The sequence below is a fragment of the Peromyscus leucopus genome, chromosome 5 (genome assembly GCF_004664715.2).
Source record: "Peromyscus leucopus breed LL Stock chromosome 5, UCI_PerLeu_2.1, whole genome shotgun sequence".
NCBI lineage: Eukaryota > Metazoa > Chordata > Mammalia > Rodentia > Cricetidae > Peromyscus > Peromyscus leucopus.
Genome location: NC_051067.1, coordinates 105,970,062 through 105,992,687, shown reverse-complemented (window position 1 = coordinate 105,992,687; position 22,626 = coordinate 105,970,062). Strand labels below are relative to the sequence as shown.

The window sequence follows — 22,626 nt, the reverse complement described above, 5'->3', positions numbered from 1 at the left end:
GGTATGTGCTACCATGCCCAATGTATTCAGTGCTGGAGATAGAGCCCAGGACTGCCTGTATGGTAGACAAACACTCTGCCAACAGAGATATATCTCTTTGAATTTCAGCTTCCTCATCCCTTTTCCGGGTTACTATATGGATGACAAGGCCAAGCAATTGGAAAGGAAGGCTAAACATGCAACTTTTATGGGTTTATGTATGTGATTACAGATTTTGTGTGTGTGTGTGTGTGTGTGTGTACATGCATATGTGCACATGTGTTGGGGGGAGCTGGAATGGAGAGAGGGAGTCATATGGGCCCCCCACCTTTGGAGACTCCCACCCATGGATTTTCCACTGGCACGTCGGCACCCTCTCCCCAAAAATAGGCCCTGCAAGCCGAGTGCGACAGTGCCCAGACTGAGGGGCCTTTTTTTAGCTGCCCTTTGATTGTCAGCACTTGAACAGCTGCTATTTCCAGCCCCAACGCCTAGAGGAGTAGGGCCAAGTGGACCGAGGCTCACTCAGTTGGGCTGGCTGGCTCCCTGACGGTATCCCCAAGGGGCCAGCCCTCCCGTTGATACCCTGCACTGCAGCAAGGTGTTTGGGGGCAGAGAGCTGCCGATGCTGCAAAACCCAATCACATTTATGAAGCTCATCCCCGGGGCCACCACCCATTCTCCACCCAGAGAACACCTGTGGGTCTCACTGAGATAAAGAGAGCCCTGACTCAACACGGGCCTTAAAGGAGGTGGGGGCGGGGCGGGGGGAGCAGCTACTACTGTTGTTGTCAGGATAGCTGCAGACATTCTAGTCTCCGTTGTTACGGTGACTTTCTAAGAATCAAGTTCTCTTCCAGTCTTTTGTTTGTGTTTGTTTTTGAGATAGGATAGAATTGCTTTCTCTGGGGCTTTGAACTTTTTGTTTGTTTGTTTGTTTTTTCGAGACAGGGTTTCTCTGTGTAGCTTTGCGCCTTTCCTGGAACTCACTTGGTAGTCCAGGCTGGCCTTGAACTCACAGAGATCCGCCTGGCTCTGCCTCCCGAGTGCTGGGATTAAAGGCGTGCGCCACCACCGCCCGAAGGGGTTTCGAACTTTTAACTGGCCCACCTCAACCTCCCAGCAATGTGATTCCAGTCATTTACCACCGTGCCCAGCTTTCTTCTGGTCTTTTTGTCTGAGCATCTTTCCTTCATGGGCACAGGGCATAGTTCCTCCTCCTCTGTAGACACATGTGCATCGATTTTAGCAGTAAGGAGTCCCATTGGGGTGCCCCCTTGTGTCTATGGACTGCCCCTTCTATATAAATAGTTTTGGGGTCCATAACTCCTTGGTTAGGACTCATTTGACCTTTCAGAGTTCATGTGAGTGTTCTCACAATCTCTGTCACCTCCTCAAATGCCATCAGTCACTGTCCCTAAAGCATTCCAACACCCTAAATTCTGGAAGTTGAGTTCTAGATACTAAATCTCCAAATGGCCTCTGTGCCTGGATTGCAGAACCCTCTAACTAAATTAAAGAAAAGGGCACTACACAGAAGAAAGGATTTCTAGTTGTTCAAGTGCATAAGACTTTGGACATCAAGGACAAATAATGCCCTGGGATCTCTGGCCATGGTGTGCGGGGACATGGAGGTATAGCGTGTTGTGATGACGGGCTGTAAGGATTCTGGGAAGAGGCTAGGGCAGGGAAAGAAAGGGAGTGTGGCTAATCCAGGCCTTCCCCTTCCAGTCGGGGTCATTTCCCAGTAGGGCAGCAAGATGACTTGGGGCTGAGGCCACGTGATCCATCTTTGTCCCAAGTGGTTACTGCACAAGGTGAGACTTCCTCCTTACCCGAAGGACAAAAATAGGTCCCAGGTGATGGGCTACGATCCATGCCCAGAACCACCAGGGTTATTCTGAGAGTGACAGGCACTGGGCCAGGGTAGGCCTTGGGCAGGAGGCACTGAGCTAGAAGTGGCATCCTCAGCTTGTGGGCACACTGCCCTTTGGGGACTACTAAATAGGAACAGGAGAGTGGTACTATGTGCAATCAGTAGGTGGGGGTTCGAACCCTAACAGTTATGTGGCCTTGGCCAAGCCATACGGCATCTTAAGGTTTCAACTTCCTTCTCAAACCCTGGAACCCTGACCCCTGCTTTTAGAATGGCTGAATTAGTGGTGTATAATGAGAAATCCATGGGCATCTGCTTAAAGGGTAAAAGGAATTTATTAGGAAAAAAAAAACTCACTGAACAGGAGAATCATCATAGGGTCCTGGAAGGCCGAGGTACTGTCCCACACTGTTCTGCCCTGAGTCAGTCCACACCATCCAAGTCCACAAGGGAGAGAAAAAAATGCTCTCTGTGTCTCTCAGACAGCTGGCAGCCTGGACAGTCCCTCAGAGTTTCTCAGCACCATTGAAGCATCCACTTTTGGCTACAGGCCTAGAATATCTGACAGACCATTTTCAGAAGCAGGAATTTTGAAAGGCCATCTTACCCTGTCTTGACAAGGTTCAGCAGTCTCTTTTCCTTATGTGCTGCTCGTTCAGAAAGGACAGCATGCATACTGTCAGCAGTCGAGGCAAGGGCAGTTCTTTACCCAGCAAGCCATTTTATGCCAAGAAGAAGACAAACTTCCATAAGGAGTGTCATTGAAGTCCAACATTCTCTCAGGATCAGATTGGTGCTGCCAGGAGCAATCATGTCTCATGTCAACAGAATTCTAAGTTATAAAAACATTTGAATGCCACATTCTCTATGTCTATGAAGTGTTTAAAGATTACCTATCCATCTAACATATGTTTCTGTAAATCTGGAAAACCTAACATAACTATACATATGACAAGTATGGGTGACTATTAATCTGTCTTATCTACCTAAATAACTCAAGGACTAAGGCTTCACATTATCAAGGTAAACAGTCTGTAAGCAGATGTACAGTATAAGGATAATGACCTCAAAACTGTGACAATATACAAAATATCTTATCCTCCATCCCCTCCCCTCTATTGCCCTCCCTGATCCCTAGTTTTTTCACGGAGATCTCCTGTTTCCCCTTCCCAAGGTGATCCGTACATCCCTCTTAGGGTCCCCTTTGTTTCCTAGCTTCTCTGAAGCTTTCTGCATATGGGAGACAGTTGTGTAGCTTGGTCTGTTTGAGGGGCCCCTGGCAGTAGGATCAGGATCTATCCTTGGTGCATGAACTGGCTTTCTGGATCCCATTACCTATGGTCAGACACCTTGCTCACCCTTGAGGCATGGGGGAGGAACTTGGTCCTGCCTCAACTGAATGTACCAGGCTTTGCTGTCTCCCCATGGGAGAACTTACCCTTTTGGAGAAGGGAATGAGGAGTAGGGGAGGATTAGGTGGGGGTAGGGGAAGCAGAAGGAGGGATGAGAGGGGGATCTGTGGTTGGTATGTAAAACGAATTTTTAAAAATTTAATAAAAAAATAAAATAATTTTTTAAAATCTTAAATGGAGGTAGAAATGTATAGTGCAATATGACAACAATATCCTTAATATGTACCAAATACAAAATATCCTAAACAGAGGTAGAACATACAGACAGTATGACAATTATAATTTTACATTTGTATCAATATATAAAATATTTCAAACAGGAGTAGGAACATGTGTACAATATGGCAGTTATAGTTTTGAATTTGTATCAATATACAAATTGTCTTAAATAGGAATAGAAAAATAGTTTACATTTGTATCAATATACAAGAAACCATATCAGTGCAAATTATCTAAGGCTGATAGTTTGCTAAATTAGTTTATTAGCAGATACAATAATCTACCTTAATATCCTATACCTCAATATCCTATGCTATCTATTCCCCCCTTTTCTTTTCCGAAAAAGAATCCTGAGTTTAAATTTTATTGTTCCACCTCCAACCCTATTACAACTTATCTATAACCCTGAGAAAATAAAACCTTTTTGGGAGAGGGGGCGTCGTTTTCTTAAAATTGCTTCTTGCTGTCTAGGGGGCGACGGTATCTCTGTGGGATCCTGTAAGAAAGCTAAATGGTTAAGCCTCAAAAGGACTAGCTCTAACATTTGTAGCTAGTCTCAGAGTAATGGGTAAGGTTATATGAAGTTCTGGCTAGACATATAATATGATGGACCATCTCATCTTGGAATTGTTCTGAAGAATCTGCAGTCCAAAGCTGATCTTTGAGTGGTGGGTTTGTCTGTTTGTTTTATTGTTGTTGTTGTTGTTGTTCAATGGCATCTTTATGGACAAGGTAGATTCTTTATTGTGTAATGAGAAATCCATGGGAGTCTGCTTAAAGGGTAAAAGGAATTTATTAGGAAAGAAAATTCACTGAACAGGAGAATCATCATAGGGTCCTGGAAGGCCGAGGTACTGTCCCACACTGTTCTGCCCTGAGTCAGTCCACACCATCCAAGTCCACAAGGGAGAGGAGAGTGCGCTCTCTGTGCCTCCCTAGTGTAAGGGTAGTCCCAAGGCCATGCCCCAGGGGCTGCTCAATTCAAGCTTACTGGTAGAACAGTTACTTGCTACCTCTCTAGGGGCCGTACCTCAAGGTCGTAGGTAGAACAGACGTCCACTACAGTGAAGTCAATAGACAGCACTCAATAGATGTGCCAGTCCAGAGCCCAGTGCTTGGAGACAGAGAGGGCAAGGGCCTTGCCTGAGGGGCCCAGCAGCAGAAAGGGCCCTGCTCCTTCACCTCTGAAGGCGTGCAGGGCACAAAGCACAATGCTGAAAGGCGTTGTGGGGATTTTCCAGGAACAACTCCATCCAACCGGAGAATTCTGTTCCCAGCCCTTCTGCCCAAACCCCAGGCTAAAGAAACACTCCAGCCCATTCTGGTTCTGCCCAGCTTCTGTTCCTTGCCTACTAAGCCCAGTGAAGGTGCCTCATGCCACATTCTCTGACTTTGTATGAAGGGACCTGAGATGCCCGAGGCTGCTGGCTGCCCCTGGAGGTCCTGGCACAGAGTAGCCTGAAGCAGAGCACCAGAACAACACTGAGCACACACAGTTGGTCCTCTCCTATCCCTTTAAGGCCTTCCCCCTTTTCCTTCATTCAGTGTGTACTAGAATTTCCCCTAGACACAAGCCCTGGCTTCAGATGAGCACGGATAAGCTGGCATGCTGGACACTGACTTGGGGACAGTTGGTACTTGTCCAGCTCAGGGTTAGGGAGGTGACAAGGCAGCTAGAGAGGGAGAGCAGGTGAACTCCTAGGAAAAGGCTCAGAGATGGGACCAAGCTAAAGGATTAGGACTGCTATTTGCTCAAGGCTGGAACTGGGGTCTTAGGTGGCCTGACTGATGCTATGGCTGCAGGCAGAGGGCTGGGGAGAGTGAACTGAACCCAATCTTGTACTGACCTAGACGGAGGCCTTGACCTCTTCCCAGCCCAGTCCTCTTCCCTCCACATCTACCCCTTGCAGGTCTAGAGCTTAAGGGATCCTTTAGGGGAGGGCCAAGCTGGCCAATTGGAGTCCCCAAATACAGGTGTTAGAGGAACTGCCAGGGGCACAGCTCTGCTCCTTGCAGAGTGACTTTCACCCACAAAATGCACCATCTACCCACGTCAGTTCCTAGAGAGCTTCAGGACACCCAGACCCATTAACTGCAAAATACTTGTCTGGTCCCAGCTGAACCACGCCCCACCCCCCTCTGCCCCTCTGTCTCAACTTAAGCCCTATCCCCAACCCCATCCAGTTTTAGCCACCCTCTCCACAGTGAGGAGGGGCCTCGTGGCTGATCCCCAAGGCTGGCGCCAAGGTTTATGAGCTAGTGCAGAAGTCTCTGAGAGCCATATGGATGGAAAAAGTTACCCGGTTCTAAATCAGCCAGCCTTAGAATGATCTCATCCCCCTTCCCAAGATAGTCTCGCCCCCCTCCCCCACTGTTTGCCTGGCCAATGGGATAAGTCCCAGGGGAGTTGGTGGAAGTAAGTGTGAGGGATAGGAGAAGGATTTCAGCTTGGGATCACACTATATATTCTGTTGATCTCCTGTTGCGCTACTTATTATAATGTCTCCTATAAAGTTCTTCAGCCATCGTGTGTGTTTTTTTCACAGGCACATTTAAAGCCTGCTGAAATGGCTGCCTCAGGGTCTGTGTCTCGTGCTGGGTGAAGTCATGTCAACACTGTTCCTTTCTTACAAACACCAATGCCATGACCATTTTTGTTCAAATGCCCTGGTATAGCTGCCTGGCCCAGCCTTCCCCCCTTCTCGCCCTCTGAGATGAATTTTCACAGGTGATGGGTGAGAAAGCAAGCCTCACTATGTGCCGAAGGCGTTCTGGGCCCATGTCCAAGCTAGAGATGCCAGTCCCAAGGCAAGATGAGGAGATTGAGTCAGAGACCAGGGCAAGACCGTGACATCAGGAGAGAGGGCCAGACGGAGGTCTGCTCACTGAAGGCAGACACTTCCTGGCTTCCACTTGTTCAAAGGCCCAGCTGGCTGGGGACACAGGGAAACTCCATACATAGAATCCGTGACCCTTGCTAGGAGTTGTGTTAATATGGCTCTAGTCCCAGGCACAGACAGAAGTCCTAGCCTCAGGGCATATCCCTCCTATTCCTTCCAGTTCGCATCTTGACCAGTGATACCTCAACTTTTGTCTACGTTGTTTCTGTGGATCTACACCTCACTCCTTCCTGAAGCATTGTGGACCCTTTGGTCAGTTGCTGGAGCATATTCTCATCCAAAGAATAATTATTCAACACAGCTGCATGAATACGAGAAAGAAATTGTGAAGTCAAGCGCTGGGATTTGAAGCTCAGCTCTGCCTTACTATGTTTATGGCCTTGGGCACTACAGTCTGTCTAGCCAGCTCCTGTTTTTCTGGGTTATAAAATGGGATGGTAACACTTCTTCAAGGGGTTGTACGTGAGTTAAGTAAGATAGTACATAGTTTTTTATTTTGTTTTGTTTTAGGTTTTTGAGAGAGGGTCTCAGGATAGCTTATGCTGGCCTCAAACTCAATATGTAGCTGAGGATAACTCTGAACTCCCGATCCTCCTGCTTCTGCCTCCCGGGTGCTGGCATTACAGGTCTGCGCCACTATACCCAGCTTTGGGACTTTTGTTGTTGTTTGTTTGTTTGTTTTTGAGAGGTTCAATACATGTCCCAGGCTAGTCTAGAACTCACAAACCACAAACCTTTTGTCTCAGCCTGCCAATTGCTGGGATTATAGGCAGGGCGAGTTGGGGGTAGAGGCACACCTAGCTTAAAGAAGCTAATACATGTGAAGTGCTTGGCATAGCATCTGACCAGAGCATATACAAATGTAGCCAGGTGTATTATTTTAAATTATCATAAACTGAGCCCCTGCTCTAATCCCTCCCTGGCTGAAAATGGATCAAGTGGCTGAAGCCGTAGAAGGGGTGGAAGGGTGGATGGGTGGAGTCAACTTAGCCCCACACATCAGGAAGGGACCCAGATGTTTTTCTCCCTGGAAGCAGGAGAGAGTGTTGGATGTCACAAAGGCTTTTTTTGTTGTTAAAAAAAGAACTACCAGACAGACATGTGTGGGGCTGTGGTAGTGCACTAATCTTAGCATCTGGGACTGAGAGGAAGGAAGATCAGAAGTTCAAGGTCAGCTTCAGCTACACAGCAAGCTCAAGGGCAAGCCTGGGCTACGGAAGATCCTGTTTCAAAACAACAGAGAAAACATCACAATAAAAAGGCTGATGAATGTAGCTCGGCAGTAGAATATTTGTTAGAATGCACAGGCCTCCAAGTTAAATCCTTAATACCCACCCAGCGCCCCCCCCAAAAAAAAAGAGGGGGAAAGAAAATGGAAAAGACAAATTAAATGTCCAACATAGCCATAACTAGAGTGAGTAGTATAAGAATGTGTAATTGTCAGTTACAGAGATTGTCACTTCACCTTCCCAGTCCCCAGTGTGTCCTTTGTATAGTTTCTTGATTATAAGTAAGTCCCTAAGGTCATTTCAGGTTCAAGTGAAGGGGAATTCTTATGGCCATGCATGCCTCTACTTGCAGTACCTGGGAGACCTAAAGGAGGAAGGGGGAGAGTTTAAACACAGCCTCAGCTATATAGCAAAACCTATCTCAAACAAAAAAGAGGAAAGGTAATTAGACCCCACTGACAGATGGGTGGAGTGTGAAAGAATTTGATGTATTATTCAAATCACAATAAGAAGCAAAAGATAGAAGATTCTAATCTCAGCTGGTGGTGGTGGTGGTGGTGGTGGTGGTGGTGGTGGTGGTGGTGGTGCATGCCTTTAATCCCAGCACTTGGGAGGCAGAAGCCTGTGAGTTTGAGGCCAGCCTGGTCTACAGAGCGAGATCCAGGACAGCCAGGACTACACAGAGGAACTCTGTCTCAAAAAAAAAAAAAAAAAAAAAAAAAAGAGGAGGAAGAAGAACCATCATCATCATCATCTAGTCTCCACCCCAGGAGCAGCCAGAAGAATGGCCTAACTCTTGGGAAAATTCGACTTTATCTCTTGCGGAAAAAGACCAAAATCTTTCCTTCTTTCATTCTTTCATCCCTAACATTTTGCTTATCTATCATCTATCTATCTATCTATCTATCTATCTATCTACCTATCTATCTATCCATCTATTTATCTACCTACCTACCATCTATTTCTGTGATGCTGGGGATTGGACCCATGACCTCATAAATGTTAGGCAAGTGTTCTCTCTACCACTGAGCTACATCACCAGCCTCTTCCACATTTTAAATGTTGAGTGTACATTTCATGCCAGATGCTGGGCTGATGATGCATGGTTATCCAGAGGAAAACCAAACTAGAATGCTAGTGTGGCAAAGAAAATAGACAGACAGATGAGAAGGGAGACCTATGGAGAGATGAAATAGGACCATCCAGTGCTAAAAATAGAGAGGAATTGCTTGGGGGAGAGACCTAGAAATTCAGGGAGTCTTCCAGACAAGCTGGAATCTATCAGAATCAGGCTCAGAGATCTGGGTAAGCCAAGAGGAGGTAGAAAGTGCCAGGAGCCCCTGCTATGGGGAACAGCAAGCCCAAAGCCTTGATACGTTCTAAAAACACTCTACATGACTATGGCAGGAAGGGAGGCCTGTCTAGGGAAGAGGAATCTGAACGCTCACCCAAACATCGTAGAAGGGAGCAGAGAAGCAATAGTTCAGATCTGAGTGTTGTATGGCAGTTGCACCTGACTAGAGGGGCATGGAAGTGATTCGGACTGTTCTTAAAGCTGGGAGAAGAGATGTGCAGGAACTGCTAAGAGGCTAGCTGGCAGCAGAACTGGCTATAGGGGACAGAACAAGGACGGGGTTGCTTAGAGGTGTTGGGTGGTTCACGGAGGAAAACAAGTACCTTGAAGACAGCCGGTCCAGATGGCAGCCACTTCATACCACCTGCAGTCCACCACCTGCTCTGGCAAGCCTGGGTCTTAACAGCCCCTCCCCCACAAGCAGGACTGCATGGCCACAAGCACAAGACAGAGCTCTTTCCCCAACCCGCACTTAATTCCAGCCCCAAAGATGCCCAGAGTGCTGTGAGGCTTCCTGATGGTGTATCAGGCTGCATTGCAGGGAGATGTTTCTCAAGGTTTTAGGGCGCCGAGCCTCGTTAGCTCAGGGCAGCCCTCCTCAGGCCAGCTTCTGCTGACACCAGCACAGCTGGATGGCGACATCTAGAGGCAGCCTCTGTGTCTTCCATGGCCTCATACACAAGCAGAGCACTCCCTACTGCTGCTATCACTGTACCTCCTCATCATTAACGGTCCAGCCACCGGGCAGGGCTCAGGATAGCCAATTCTCCCATTTTCCCATGCTACAGCCCCATTTGGGGACAGCAGCAAATCCCAAAACTCCCATAATGAACTTTGGATCCTTTTCTCTTTCACAAACCCAGAGACATGCTGACTGAGGATGACAGTCCCACCACCCCACTCACCCAGCAGACCCTCTCCTCCACCTCACCATCTAGAATCAGGCAATGGCCCCCAGACATTGAGATTATGGTTCAGCCATTGCCTCTCCTGCAATGGAACTTTTTGTAGCTAATTGGCCATTTCTGCCCATCCACATCCATGTTCTCTGAAACCAGATCCTCATGGCCAAACTCCTCCCTTCCTTCTGCTTCCACGCCACAGCTTGCTGTTTTTCTCCTATCCTCTGACCTCCTCTTTTGCAGATTCTTCTCTTTTCCTTGGTGTCTGCCCAGCCATTGTTCCTAACTCATTTCAAACCATCTTTTGTATTCCTGGAGCGGAGCAGGGGTAGTATGTGGGAAGGGGCCAGAGAACGGACCCTGGTAACATCACAGGGAAACAAATGAGGCAGGACTCCTGGTTCTGTCCGAAACTAATAAAGAGAAGCCGTACTCATTCTGAGGTCACTCAGAATGGTCTCCCCCAGGCAGAGCTTCACATGGCTTAGGCTGGCCTTGTACTTGACAGGTACCTGAGCATGACCTTGAACTCTTGATCCTTGGGTCTCCCACAACACCATATCCAGATTGTGCACCCACCCTGCACAATCCTTTTCTGTCCTGATAGGTAACCTGAGGGTCTCTCCTTGTCCACCCAGCCACATTTAAAAAGCCTTGTTTCCATACAGAGACACTCCTACCTACCTCCTCAATGACTCAGAAGCCCTGTCCCCAGACACTTGACTGGATCAGATCTCAGGCATCAATTTTTGTACTCCTTTCCTGGATGGCCCTTCCCTGCCTCATGTTGCCAGTATCATGAACTCAGCTCCTGTCTAGTCTGAATGACTAACTCCAGGTTTGTGCATTGTGGACAGAGCTGCAGCCCTGGAAAAGCATCCTGTTTCTCTACTGCAGGGAGCTTGGGGTTGGTGAAGGCTTTCCAGAATCCAGGAAAGGCAGGCAGACTTGTGGGCAAAGATACAGTGGGCTCCAAGGTGTTCCTCTGTAGACAGCTTTGCCGGGGGCCCAGCCCTTGTTGATGAAAGTCAGAAGAGGAATCCTAACCTCTCCACTATGCTCCTGCTGCCCCATCCAGGCCATTGCCAGACTAAGACACGTATAGAGAAAGCAGAAAAGGTCAGAGACCAATGGGACCAAGACACTCCAACAAACAGTAAAAACTCACCCGTCCCAGATGGAGCCAGTTACTCAGGAATCTGGCCACTGACAATTCAGAGGGTCACCAAGGTTAGCAACTATTTAGGGGCATTTAGTAGCATCAAATAAATAGAATAAAAATGCTTAGCATTTTATTGGAAGTGGTGGTGCTCACCTCTAATCTCAGCACTTGGGAGGCAGAAGCAAATGAATCTCTGTGAGTTCGAGGCCAGCCTGGTCTACAGAGTGAGTTCCAGGACAGCCAGTGCAGTTACACAGAGAAACCCTGTCTCGAAAAACAAAACAAAATTCTAGAGATGAAAAGTTAAATCTATACATTTAATTTTCCCAGCAGGGTGGTGGTGTCTCATACCTGTGATCCCAATGGTTTGGAGACAGGAGCAAGAGGATCTAGAGTTCCAGGCCAGTTAGCAAGACCCTTGTCTCAAAAAGAATCTGGGGGGATGAGGGGACTGGGTATGATGGCTTTTAATCCCAGCACTCGGGAGGCAGAAGCAAGTGGATGGATCTCTATGAGTTCAAGGCCAGCCTGGTCTATATAATAGTAAGTTACAGGCCAGCCAAGGCTACTCAGTGAGACTGTGTCTCAAACAAACAAAAAATCTGAGGCCAAAGAGATGTCTCAGTGGTTAAAAACACTGATTGCTCTTCCAGAGGACCCTGGTTCAGTTTCCAGCACCCACATGGTGGCCACAACCATCTGTCACTGCAGTCCCAGGGAATCCAATGCCTTCTTCTGACCTCCACCTGTACCAGGCACACAGGTGATATATACACAAACACATAAAAATAAAACACTCCCATACACATTAAAAAAAAAAAACACTCCCATACACATAAAAATAAAACATTCCCATACACATAAAAAATAAAGTAAAAAATCCCCAGAACTTCCTTTTCTAACTCCACCAAATACTTTTCAAGAAATGACCAGAAGTGATGGATATACTAATTGCCTTGACCTGATCATTACACAATGTATACACAAGTTGACACATCCAAGTGTACCCCATAAAAAATGCCTTTATATGTCAATCAAAACATTTTTTCTTTTTCGATGCCTAGCTTAATTACCCAGCCCTAACTAAAATACTAATGACTAAAGATTTGTATTTGAATTAAAAAAAAATTTAGATTTATTTTATGTGGAGATATTTTATTTGTGCTCTAACAAATAAAGCTTGATTGGGTGTTGCGGGCCGCAGGAATATATCATAAGAACTCAGCTGGTTATGGCAAAGTCACTACCTGGAGGGATCATGGAATTCCTCCAGAGGAAGCCAAATCCCAAGGAGTTTTTGGTGTTACTTGGCTTGTTATATATCAGCTGTCTTCTGTTATGAAAATCATGTGTGCCTTCATAGCTTTCCAAATTGACTTTTCCCTAAGAAGGACTAACAGTGTGGACTGAGCACTCTCTGGACATACACATTCCAGGTGTTTGGAGAACAGCCTCAGGAAAGGCTTTCTCTGGAATCAGATATCTCCCTTAGCCACTTTCAAGGACTACAGGAAACACCACCCAGGTGGGCGCCCATTGTTAGTCCCAGGTGGACTAACAATGATAACAGCCCACATGCAAGTCTCCTGATTTACGGTAAATTCCACAAGGAGACACCGACTAGGAGAGGTGGACGTTAAGTAATAGCTTTACACAATTTAGCTCAGACCCTCCCTTTATATACCGAGACTTCCAGGAGGCAGGGGAAGAAGAGAAAAGAGAATGGAAGAACTAGATGGGTAAGAACTTGAGAGGAATGAGCTGAGATGGGGAAGAACTAGATTGAAGAGCTAAAAGAGAGGACTAGAGGAACGAGATGGAAGATGAGGAAGAACCAGATGGGGAAGAACAAGATGAGGTAGAGCCAGATGAGAGAGAAGGAAACGGGAGAGGAGCTGATAGGGGAAAGAACTAGATAGATGTGAACCTAGAAGGGACAGAACTAGATGAAGGAATTAAGATAGAACTTAGAGGGGACAGTAGATAAATATAGAGAAATCAGGCAAGAAAGGAGCTAGACATGAGAACAGAACTGAAGCTGTGTATAAAGGATGTTATGCCAGAGGAATTAAAGCGAATGGACCAAAGAACTCTGAGTGCGTAGACTGATTTACCGACCTTAAAGAATAAATTCTCAGCTGGTTGATAGATCCTTCCGCGGACCCTGGAAAGGAGACTATTAAGGACTGGACCCCAATAGTCCCCAACAATTGGGGATCAGAGGACAAAGCCAGCCACTATATTAAACATAGAGGTCAGCCAGTGATAGTACACACCTTCAATCCTAGTATTCAGGGGGCGGAGATCCATCTGGATCTCTGTGAGTTCAAAGCCACACTGGAAACAGAGCCAGAAGTGGTGGCACATGCCTTTAATCCCAGAACTTGAGATTTCTTGTCTTTGCTTGGGAAGGACACACACCTCAGGAAGTAATATGGCAGGACACAGAAAGGTATATAAGGCGAGAGGAAACAGGAACTCACGCTCTTGAGACTGAGGATTTCCTAGAGGTAAGAGCTTTTGGCTGGCTTGTTCTGCTTCTCTGATCTTTCAGCTTTCACCCCAATATCTGGCTCCAGGTTTTCTAATAATAAGACTGTTTAGTAATTTGTGTTACAATTTTATATGAGTTTTGCCTGGATGTATATATGTACACCATGTGTGTACAGTGCCCAAGGTCAGAAGACAGAGGATCCCCTTGAACTGTAGTTATGATTATGAACCAACCAACTGAACCTGGGTTCTGATCCCCAATGCCTGCCAGTCACTGTGGTTACTCATGTGCAGCCATATCTCCAGCCCCATCCCTGCATTTTTTGTAAAGGCCCACGGATCATTTTGGGTGCGTTGAGACACAGTGAGTGGGGTCTTCAGGTCTATGCAGCCTAGACTTTTCCCCAGAACTGACTTCATACTACTAGTAACACAAAAGCTGTTTTTACAAGTAGGTTCTCAGTAAACTATGAAATTCTAGCAGGTCTTGGCCCAGAGTGCATGGTGGGCCTCAGCCTTTTTTCTTCCCAGCTCTCCACTCACATGGCTAACGTACATAATCCTCCAGAGGCTGGAGAGATGGCTCAGTATTAAGAGTGCTCCTGAAGCAGACCTGAATTTGGTCCTTAACACATGGGCAGCTCATCGTGACCTGGAACTCCAACTCCAAGAGATCCAGTGCCGCCTTCCTGCCTGAGCATCTGCACTCACATGATACACCCGCATAAAGACAAGTGTACACACTTAGTTAAAAAAGCAAAATACTCAAAATAAATAAGAACTGAAAAAGGACTCCCTGTGTGCTCAGCAGCTACTAAAAGCTTCAGTGCGCCATGCATCTCTTTGGAGCAGGGTCTTCAATAGTCCCAACTCTTCCTTGGTCAGATAAAAATGCTGAAACAAAAGCTGGCCTAGCATCCTAAGGGCTAGAAAAATTAATGTTCAAACTAAAGGAAACCAAATTTCATTTTGCTTCTTTTATTTAAAAGTTCTACTTAAATATCCTCAACAGTTAGAAAATCGGGGTCAGATAGGAACACTGGTACACAGCTCAAAATACAAATGCCAGTAATTATTAAAGACCATGGTTAATGATTGTTCCAAGAAAATGCATAGTAAGAAATATTTTTCCAGGAGGCAAGTTAGACACCAGGAACCAAAGGAAGAAGGGATAGGACCTCAGATGGCTCAGGAAATAGTTATACAACAGCCCAAACATGCCTCCCCCACCAGGCTACACACACATGACAGTTTACGTCAACAGCCTTGACCTTCAAATCCAAAGGGAGCTTCTACACAGCAAATGCACTTCAAAGACATGAAACTGGGATGGCTCCATTCCAGAATATTCTGCTTCAACCTGGGAGGTTATAACTTCCCAGTAGCTATCCAACAAAAAACAGAAGCTGGTTAAAAGGACAGAACCAGCTTCCTTTTGAATACATTTTGTTGTTGATCTACATAATCATACCCTTCTTTATTTGAAGGTCAAGCCATTTACATTTTACCTATGTTTAAAAGTTGTCAATGTCCAGTGTGCCTAAAAGCTTTTTAGCTTTTAGCCGAATGTATTCTGGGGAAAACATCTGTATATTATGCCTCAAAGTTTACATTATAATAAATTAGCTTTAATGTTATAAATAACATCTCAGAAAACTGAATCTTATTAACATGATCTAGTATACATTCAAAACTATCACCTTCTCTACAGTTTTACTAACTTTGGAAATCAACAGCACTGTACTATTTACACATGAAACAAATCTCTAAATTACATCATTTCCATCAGTTTCTTTACCCCAAATCATAAATGTCATTCATTTTAAGCACCAAGACATACTTACTTCAAAAGTTACATCTGCAATATTAAATGGTCAATCTCATTATTTAAAGTTTGAAAGTCTAAAAATTGAAATCTCTGTATGAAAAGAACGTAAGAGCTTTGGAAGAACTGACAAGGACCATGAACCTCCTTTCTAATTTCTGGGTCCCAAAGCAAAAGCTCATTTGCTTCAAGGGGGTCACTGCCAAGACCCATGACCAGGGAGACAGATTTGTTGGCATGTAACCAGAAAGCAATACTCACTGGAGCGGGCACAGAAAAGCTGAGTTCACAGAGGAAGAGAAAAAGGTAGACAATAAGCCAGCCTTTCTTCTTTCCTAATATTTCAGCTGGAAAACAGGGACATCTATTAGACAGTGAGAAAACACAGACACTCTCAGAGACACAAATAGGAGGTCTGTGTTCTATCAACTTCAGGATAAGTTACCTGAATCAGAGCCATTTATGACCCATGGCAGCCTCCAAAATAGGGCTCAGATACTGAATGCCAGTTAAGGCTCCCAAGATACTCCTGGGCTTAGCTGGCATAAAAAACAAAGGATAAAGGGGGGGAAAAGTCAGACAAATATCGTCTTCTGTTCAAACAGCAAACTTTCAAGCTAAAATAATAATGACTCACATTTGGGGTTACGTTTTTGTTTTGTTTTGTTGTTTTTCTGAAGCAAGTTAGTGCCTAGCTGGGACGCACTATTTTTTGTTGTTGTTGATAAGAGTCTCATGTATTCACTTCTGATCTTCCTCCCTCCACCACTCAAGTGCCGGGATTAAGGCATGGTCCAGCACACCCAGGTTTGTCATTTCCTACATTATTTTGAGGTGGCACAGTTGGTTAATTATTTAGGATAGACTTACACATGAGGGTTAAGAGAAAGAGGCCTTCGGAAGGTCATCACACCTGAGACATCAAAGACCCACAGAAAGTAAACATAGCCAAGTGTGGGTATGGGCTCCTCCAGGAAGAACTGCCTATGTTTCATTTTTGAGTAAAAAATCCAAGAGATCGGAAGTGTAACAGTAATGGTTTCAGAACAAAAGAACCCAAAAGCGTCCCTTTTTTTAAAAAAACATGAGACCGTATCACTAACCGGGTACACTAGGAAATGTGCAAAGAACAATCTCCCTCTTTTTCCATTTTGCTTATTTGGGGGGAGGGGTAACACATGCCATGGTGCACCACGTGGAGGTCAGAGGGCAATTTAACTCCTTCCACCACGTGGGGCCCAGGGATGGAGCTCAAGTTTCCAGGGTTGGCAGCCTTTACCCACTGAGCTGTTCTGCCAGCCCAGCCCCAACTCTTGACAGAATGTCTACCAGTAACACCAAGGGGAGTGGGGGGCAAACCTAGTTCCCTGCTAGTGTGTGGATGTCACAGAGGGTAAGAGACAAGGGACCAACCAAGGAGCTGCCCACAGTGAAGCGCTCTGATGAGGTGCAGGAAATTAAACCTGCCAAAAAAAAATACATGTGTTTCCATTTAGGGAACACATTTCCTACCGCAGCCACCCGAGAGAGGAAGAAGTCGATCTCCTGAAAGGAGCCACGTGGGCTGGTTTTCAAGCAAGCACTAAGACTCTGCAGCCCCTATAAGGCCAGATGCATCTCAATTTTCACCCACGTCTCACACTAAATATGGTCTAACCCCCGAAGCATAGCAATGGCGATTCCTAACAGGCAGGGGCAGCTGTCCCATCTGATAAGTCTCCCCGCTCCCTCCCAAGATACAGAGAGAAAGCCTCCCTCAGCTCACGATTGTTCTCTTATTATCCTCACATCTCTAGAACTAGGCTGAAACCTTAAGTCCACAAATCACTGAATAAGTCTTCTCTGCTTAAATGTCCACAACTACCACCTGGCCATATCACCTTTCTCCCAACCTTTGGAAGCAAGAGGGTGAAAGATTTTCCAGTAATGGCGTGGTGAGGCTGGGCAGCACAGCAGAGGTAGTATTGTGTCAGTGTTTGAGGGATATAATCAGAAAGAATGGCAACTATGAATAACCCCATGGCTAAGCCTGGGGGAAACATTTTACTAAGCAGAAAGCCAGGGTTTAGGGATTAGACAGAAATTGCCTCTCAGTACGGCTCAGAGGTTTTGGGGTGGAACTCAACAGAAGGACCAAAGGCGGCACAATTAAATTCAGCCGGCTCAGAAACCTAGCCCCTCCCATCCTCAGCTGAGAAAACAAGGCGAGTGGTCCTAAATGTGCTTATGGCAGCCCTGCTGGCAAGTCTGAGGATTCAGTTTTAAAGTAAATTTAACCATTGTTAAAATGCAAATGGCACAGAATATCTTCACAGTCATTACAGAAAATCTCACACACACACACACAGGAAACTTAGAATGTGACATAGAAAAGTGCCCTGAAGATTGTTTCATAAACCTAGCCTTCCATAATTTAAAAACAAAACAAAAACTATAGCCTAGAAGTTGTGCATAAGAGTCCACAATGATCACATTTGTAAATTTTGCAACTGGGTCTCAGAAGATCCTGAAGTTCTTTATTCTTAGAATGGTGATTAAATGTATCCTTTAAAAGCACAGGATGACACAGTTTAACAGTGTCTTCATAAAGGACATGGGCTACGGGAGCCTATGCCAGTTTTAGTCTGCTGCATAGAAGAGTTGACCAGTGCACACAGGGACAAAAATCACTGCTAATGCTTTGTCGCTAAGGCTGGGTTTCCTGACCTCCCTTTGTTAGTCAACAACCTACATCTGCCTATTCCTTAATAAGATTTGAATTGCTCACTTAGGAGTAAGTGAAAATGTTTTAAAGGATATTCGTGTTAGCCTTGGCAACAGGGTGAGACTCTTAACCCTCCTTATAATATGTATCAATTGAATCGGAGTTAAAAAACACCACCATGACAGTGATATCATCCCGGTACATCCTGGCTACATCTTCTGGTAACGTCAGCATGGCGGCCAGTCGCTCCGGCTCCATCTCCCCATACTCATTGCTCCCGATGGCATGTCTGATCAGATGCGTAGCTGCATTTTGGTCAGCTGCATGGAGTCCACTGGCTTTCCTCTGAAGCAGCAGATTCTGCATGAGTCCCAGGTTGGCTGGTCTTTGGTCCAGGTCTGGCTTATGGCAACCAACCTTGGATAGGTGCCCCACCACCAGCCTTACCACATCCTCATTGCCCAGCATGTCCCACAGACCATCTGAGGCCAGCACAAGGAACTTATCTTGGGGCCTCAGCCTGTGGTATGTAACCTCGGGCTTGGCAGTCAGATAGGGTGGAGTATAGTAGTGGGGTGGTGTGAACTGATAGATGTTGAGGGCTTCGGTGTCAAAGCCCCTCTCGAGGACACTACGCTGCAACTCTTTACTCCATTTTAACTGGACATCCCCAAAGGCCCTGCAGGGTATGAGGACACCCAGCAGCCTATCATCTATGATGAGTGTCCTGCCCTCAGACTCAGGGTGCTCTCTCTTAAGGCGGGACAGCTCAGCCTCATTCCAAGCATTGTGGTCACAGGTAAGAGGCAAACAGGACCACGCACCATTGTCTTCCTGGACACCAAGGATAGCCCGGCAGTCACCAGCATTTGCTACATGCAGGTGAACTCCATTGACATGGGCCATGCAAGCTGTTGCCCCAGAAAAAGCAACCTGGAGGGATAAGTTCTTTGTCACCTCATCTTCCAGAGGAGCCTGAATTTCTAGTGAGATGTCAGAATCCAGTCTCTGGAAGGAATACATCAACGCTTCTTCAATGCTCAACCCCATTTCCATATGCAGGTCAAGAAGTTCCTGCCAGTAGACTCTGAGGTGGTCCAGATGCACCGATGTGACATCCTTATAAATACTATCCCCAGGATGTTTGAGCCACTGAAGGATGGGCAGCAAAGGCTTCATGTTTTCCATGGCTTCCTCCATCTGCTCCAAGGTCTGGTGGGACATCAGGGACACCGCCATGTAGTAGAAGAGCCTCTCACTTACCGCTTGTGCACAGGCGTGGCCGCCATGTCCATCAAAAATACCAAACATCAGTCCGTTGGTTTGCATGCAGGAAGCTACACCTTGCCGGTCCTCCACTGGGGAATTGGCAGCCAGCTGGTTGCTCTCAAACCTTAGCACTGAATTTGGAGCGCCACTGTTGAAATCAAGAACTTTGTGAGATGACTCACCAGCTCGCAGCATGTCATTGACCTGTTCGGGGCTAAGCTGTAAGTGGAAATCTTCTTCCTCGGTCGATGTGTGTCTGTAGGCTCTCTGTAGAGCAAAGCCACCACACGGAGTACTGTTCTTTAGAGTCGACGATGCCGGAGGAAAAAGCCTCCATTTCAGCTGATGCCTATTCCAGGCGACCCTTGAGTATAAGCGTCTACCCCCTTGTAATATAGCAATTCGATTCCTTGCAGAATTGAAGATCCAGTAGGACACGGCGGTACTTGACATTCTGACACTATATTGGCGAGTAGAGGTGGGTTGCTTTTCAGCCTGAAAAATTAAAGAGTTTATAAAAACTTCAAAGCTCAAATTAAAAAAAAAAAAAAATACCGTGAAGACATTTCTTTTGCTAATATTCTCTCTGATTTGTTACACTTACACACACACACACACACACACACACACACACCCTTTCCTCTCCTTTCCGAGCTCTTTCTCAAGCCAGAGCCTACTTTCTAGCTCCCTTGTTCAGTCTCCTCTTAGTAGGTATTCACTTAGGTATCTGCTCTCCCAAGTCATCTATCTACTCCACAAATTCCAGACACATAGCTGCTTATTGGCGCCTATCCCGAGTCCAGCCCTGTACCTGCTACAAAGCAGGCCCTCAAATATTAGCTCAACTTGGCATTTTCGGAGGCCCAGTGACACTAGCTATTAACAGACATACTGCTTCACTAGTCTCAATGGCACTTACTACTAGTATGATGGGAATACTGCCAGTCTCAGATGGTTGGGTTTTGTGTTATTGCTGTTGTTTTGTGCGTCACTAGAATAAACACACAGCCTCTTCTATGATGATCTACCACTGAGCTACATCCCTAGCCCTCTTTTTTTTTTTTTTTTTTTTTGGTTTTTTGAAACAGTCTCTCCGTGTAGTTTTGGTGCCTGTCCTGGATCACTCTGTAGACCAGGCTGGCCTCCAACTCACAGAAATTCATCTGCCTCTGCCTCCCGAGTGCTGGGATGAAAGGCGTGCGCCACCACCACCTAGCCCCAGCCCTCTTCCATCAAATGCTGCTCTCACAAGATTTGGGAGTGCTTTTTGCTGTTATCATTGTTTTGTGTTGGGTTTCGTTTTCGTTTTGTTTTGTTTTGACACAGGAGCTCACTTTGTCATGCTGGCTGGCATGGAATTCACTGCGTAGATCAGGCTGTCCTCAAACTCGAAGATCTGCCTGTTCCAGCCGCTTGCGTACTGAGATTAAAGGTGTGTGCCAACATGCCAAGTTTTCACAAAGTTTGTAAAAATTTAATATGACACCTCCAGGTCAGGCATGGTGCTACATGACTTTAATTCCTGAATTTGGGAGGCAAAGAGGCAGAGGCAAGCTGATCTCTGTGAGTTCAAGGCTAGCCTGATTTACATAGCAAATTGTTGTTCTGTGCATCATTCGGGGGCCAGCCAAGGTAACAAAGAAGGCTATGCAGGGTGGGATGCAAGGAGCTGGGAGTAGTGATGTAAACCTTTAACCCAGCACTTGGAAGGCACAGGCAAATAAGAGTTTGAAGCCAGCTACACAGAGAAATCCTGTCTCAAAATACTACAAAAAGAAATAGTCAAGCCAGGGCATGGTAGTATATGCCTTTAATCCCAGCACTTGGGTGGCAGAGGCAGGCAGATCTCTTAGTTCGAGGCCAGCCTGGTCTAGAGAGAGTTCCAGAACAGTCAAGGCTACACAGAGAAACCCTGTCTCAAAAAAAAAAAAAAAAAAAAAAAAAAAAAAAAAAAAAAAAAAAAAAAAAAAAAGTCACTATTTTTGTCATTGGGAACGTTAGAAGAACGTCAGGTTCTTACATCGTTGGGCCGACTACACTGAATCTGACTTCCGTGTTAAAGACAATGTTTTCACTGATAGTACTATTTATGGATTTTGCCATAAACATTCACAGTAACTGGAGACTTGGACTTTGTTTCCACTAAACACCAAATTGCATGGCCTTTGCAGCCACCTTTTCCTTACTTATTTCCAAAATCAGTAGGTCAAAGGGTATAAACGCACTGTCAAGTTGATTTCCCAAAGCCAGTGAAGATCGTCCCTTACCCACCCGGCTGAACTTGGGGCAGATGAGGTCGGTCAGAGGCAGATGGCCTGGGACGCCCCTTGACCCTGCAGAAAGGACAGGCAGCTGTGGTTAATGAAAACCGTCCGCCGCAGATGGGGCAGAATTTAGCACCCCTTAAAGAAATCAAGCCTCTTGATTTCTTATCTAGGAGGTAAGGTTCTAGTTAAGAACTTCCCGGCTCCAGTTTAGTGTTCTGAACCTCGGCTTTCCAAGCTGTAAGACAGGAATCCAGTTTGCGACGCCCAGCTCACCAGTGTTCCAATACTAAGGAAGCTGGTGCAGGGAACTGGCTAAGCAGCCGACTCCTCCACTAGCGCGCGGACCCACGTGGCGCGTTCGCGCGAGTGGGGTGACCACGACCCAGGGACCAGCTCGTCCCGCCCTCTCACCTCATCTCCTCTCCGCCCCATCACCTGAGGCGCCCGCAGGCCAGGCTGGTGAAGATATCCGCACCCCTACTTGTCCCCTTCCTTACCTCGTACCCTTGTCCTCGTCTCACCAGCTTGTGCCGCCCGTACTCGGCGGATGCTCTCAGCTCAGATCCTGCGCGCAGTTCCCCGGTTGCTGCGTCCGGGTTTTACTTCCCCGGAGAGGCCCCTTAGTCGAGGAACCAGCACCAGAAGAAAGCTCCCTCCCGCCAATCCTGATTGGCTTATCTTCGGAGGTGGGCCCTTGATGGACATAGATATTACCCAATAGATGAAGAGGGAAAAAGGAAGAAAGGAGGCGGGGCCGGGAGGGGCCGCCTGCACTCTACCCCCTGGGGTTATGGTAGCATTTGAGCAGGCACTGCGCCACCAGGCCATCACGTGAGCCTATGCCCCTAGCTTGCCTTATCGCCACGCCCTGCAGGCCCAGAACCAAGAGACCACACCAGTTCCTTATTGTTCATTCTTGCATGCGTTCCTCCCCAGGGTTGTTCCGTTCCCTCCAGGTCCCTCTCCCAAGCGCCTTACCCTTATTATCAACCTTTTGGACACCTGCCTTGAAGGCCCTGTGGACAACTCCAGTTC

General features: G+C 46.4%; 1 protein-coding gene across 1 annotated transcript; it reads right to left on the bottom strand.

Moving 5' to 3' along the window:
* Positions 1–14,488: 14,488 nt before the first annotated feature.
* On the bottom strand, positions 14,489–22,246 carry Pdp2 (pyruvate dehyrogenase phosphatase catalytic subunit 2). Its single transcript, XM_028884379.2, has 2 exons — positions 22,089–22,246; positions 14,489–19,819 (listed from the first exon to the last, which is right to left on the bottom strand). The coding sequence occupies exon 2, from the start codon at positions 19,775–19,777 to the stop codon at positions 18,182–18,184; it is 1,596 nt and encodes a 531-aa protein (XP_028740212.1). The 5' UTR covers positions 19,778–19,819; positions 22,089–22,246; the 3' UTR covers positions 14,489–18,181.
* Positions 22,247–22,626: the final 380 nt, after the last annotated feature.

Excerpts from the sequence above, each read along its gene's own strand:
- Pdp2 (XM_028884379.2), bottom strand. The coding sequence starts at position 19,777 with ATGTCAAGTACCGCCGTGTCCTACTGGATCTTCAATTCTGCAAGGAAT.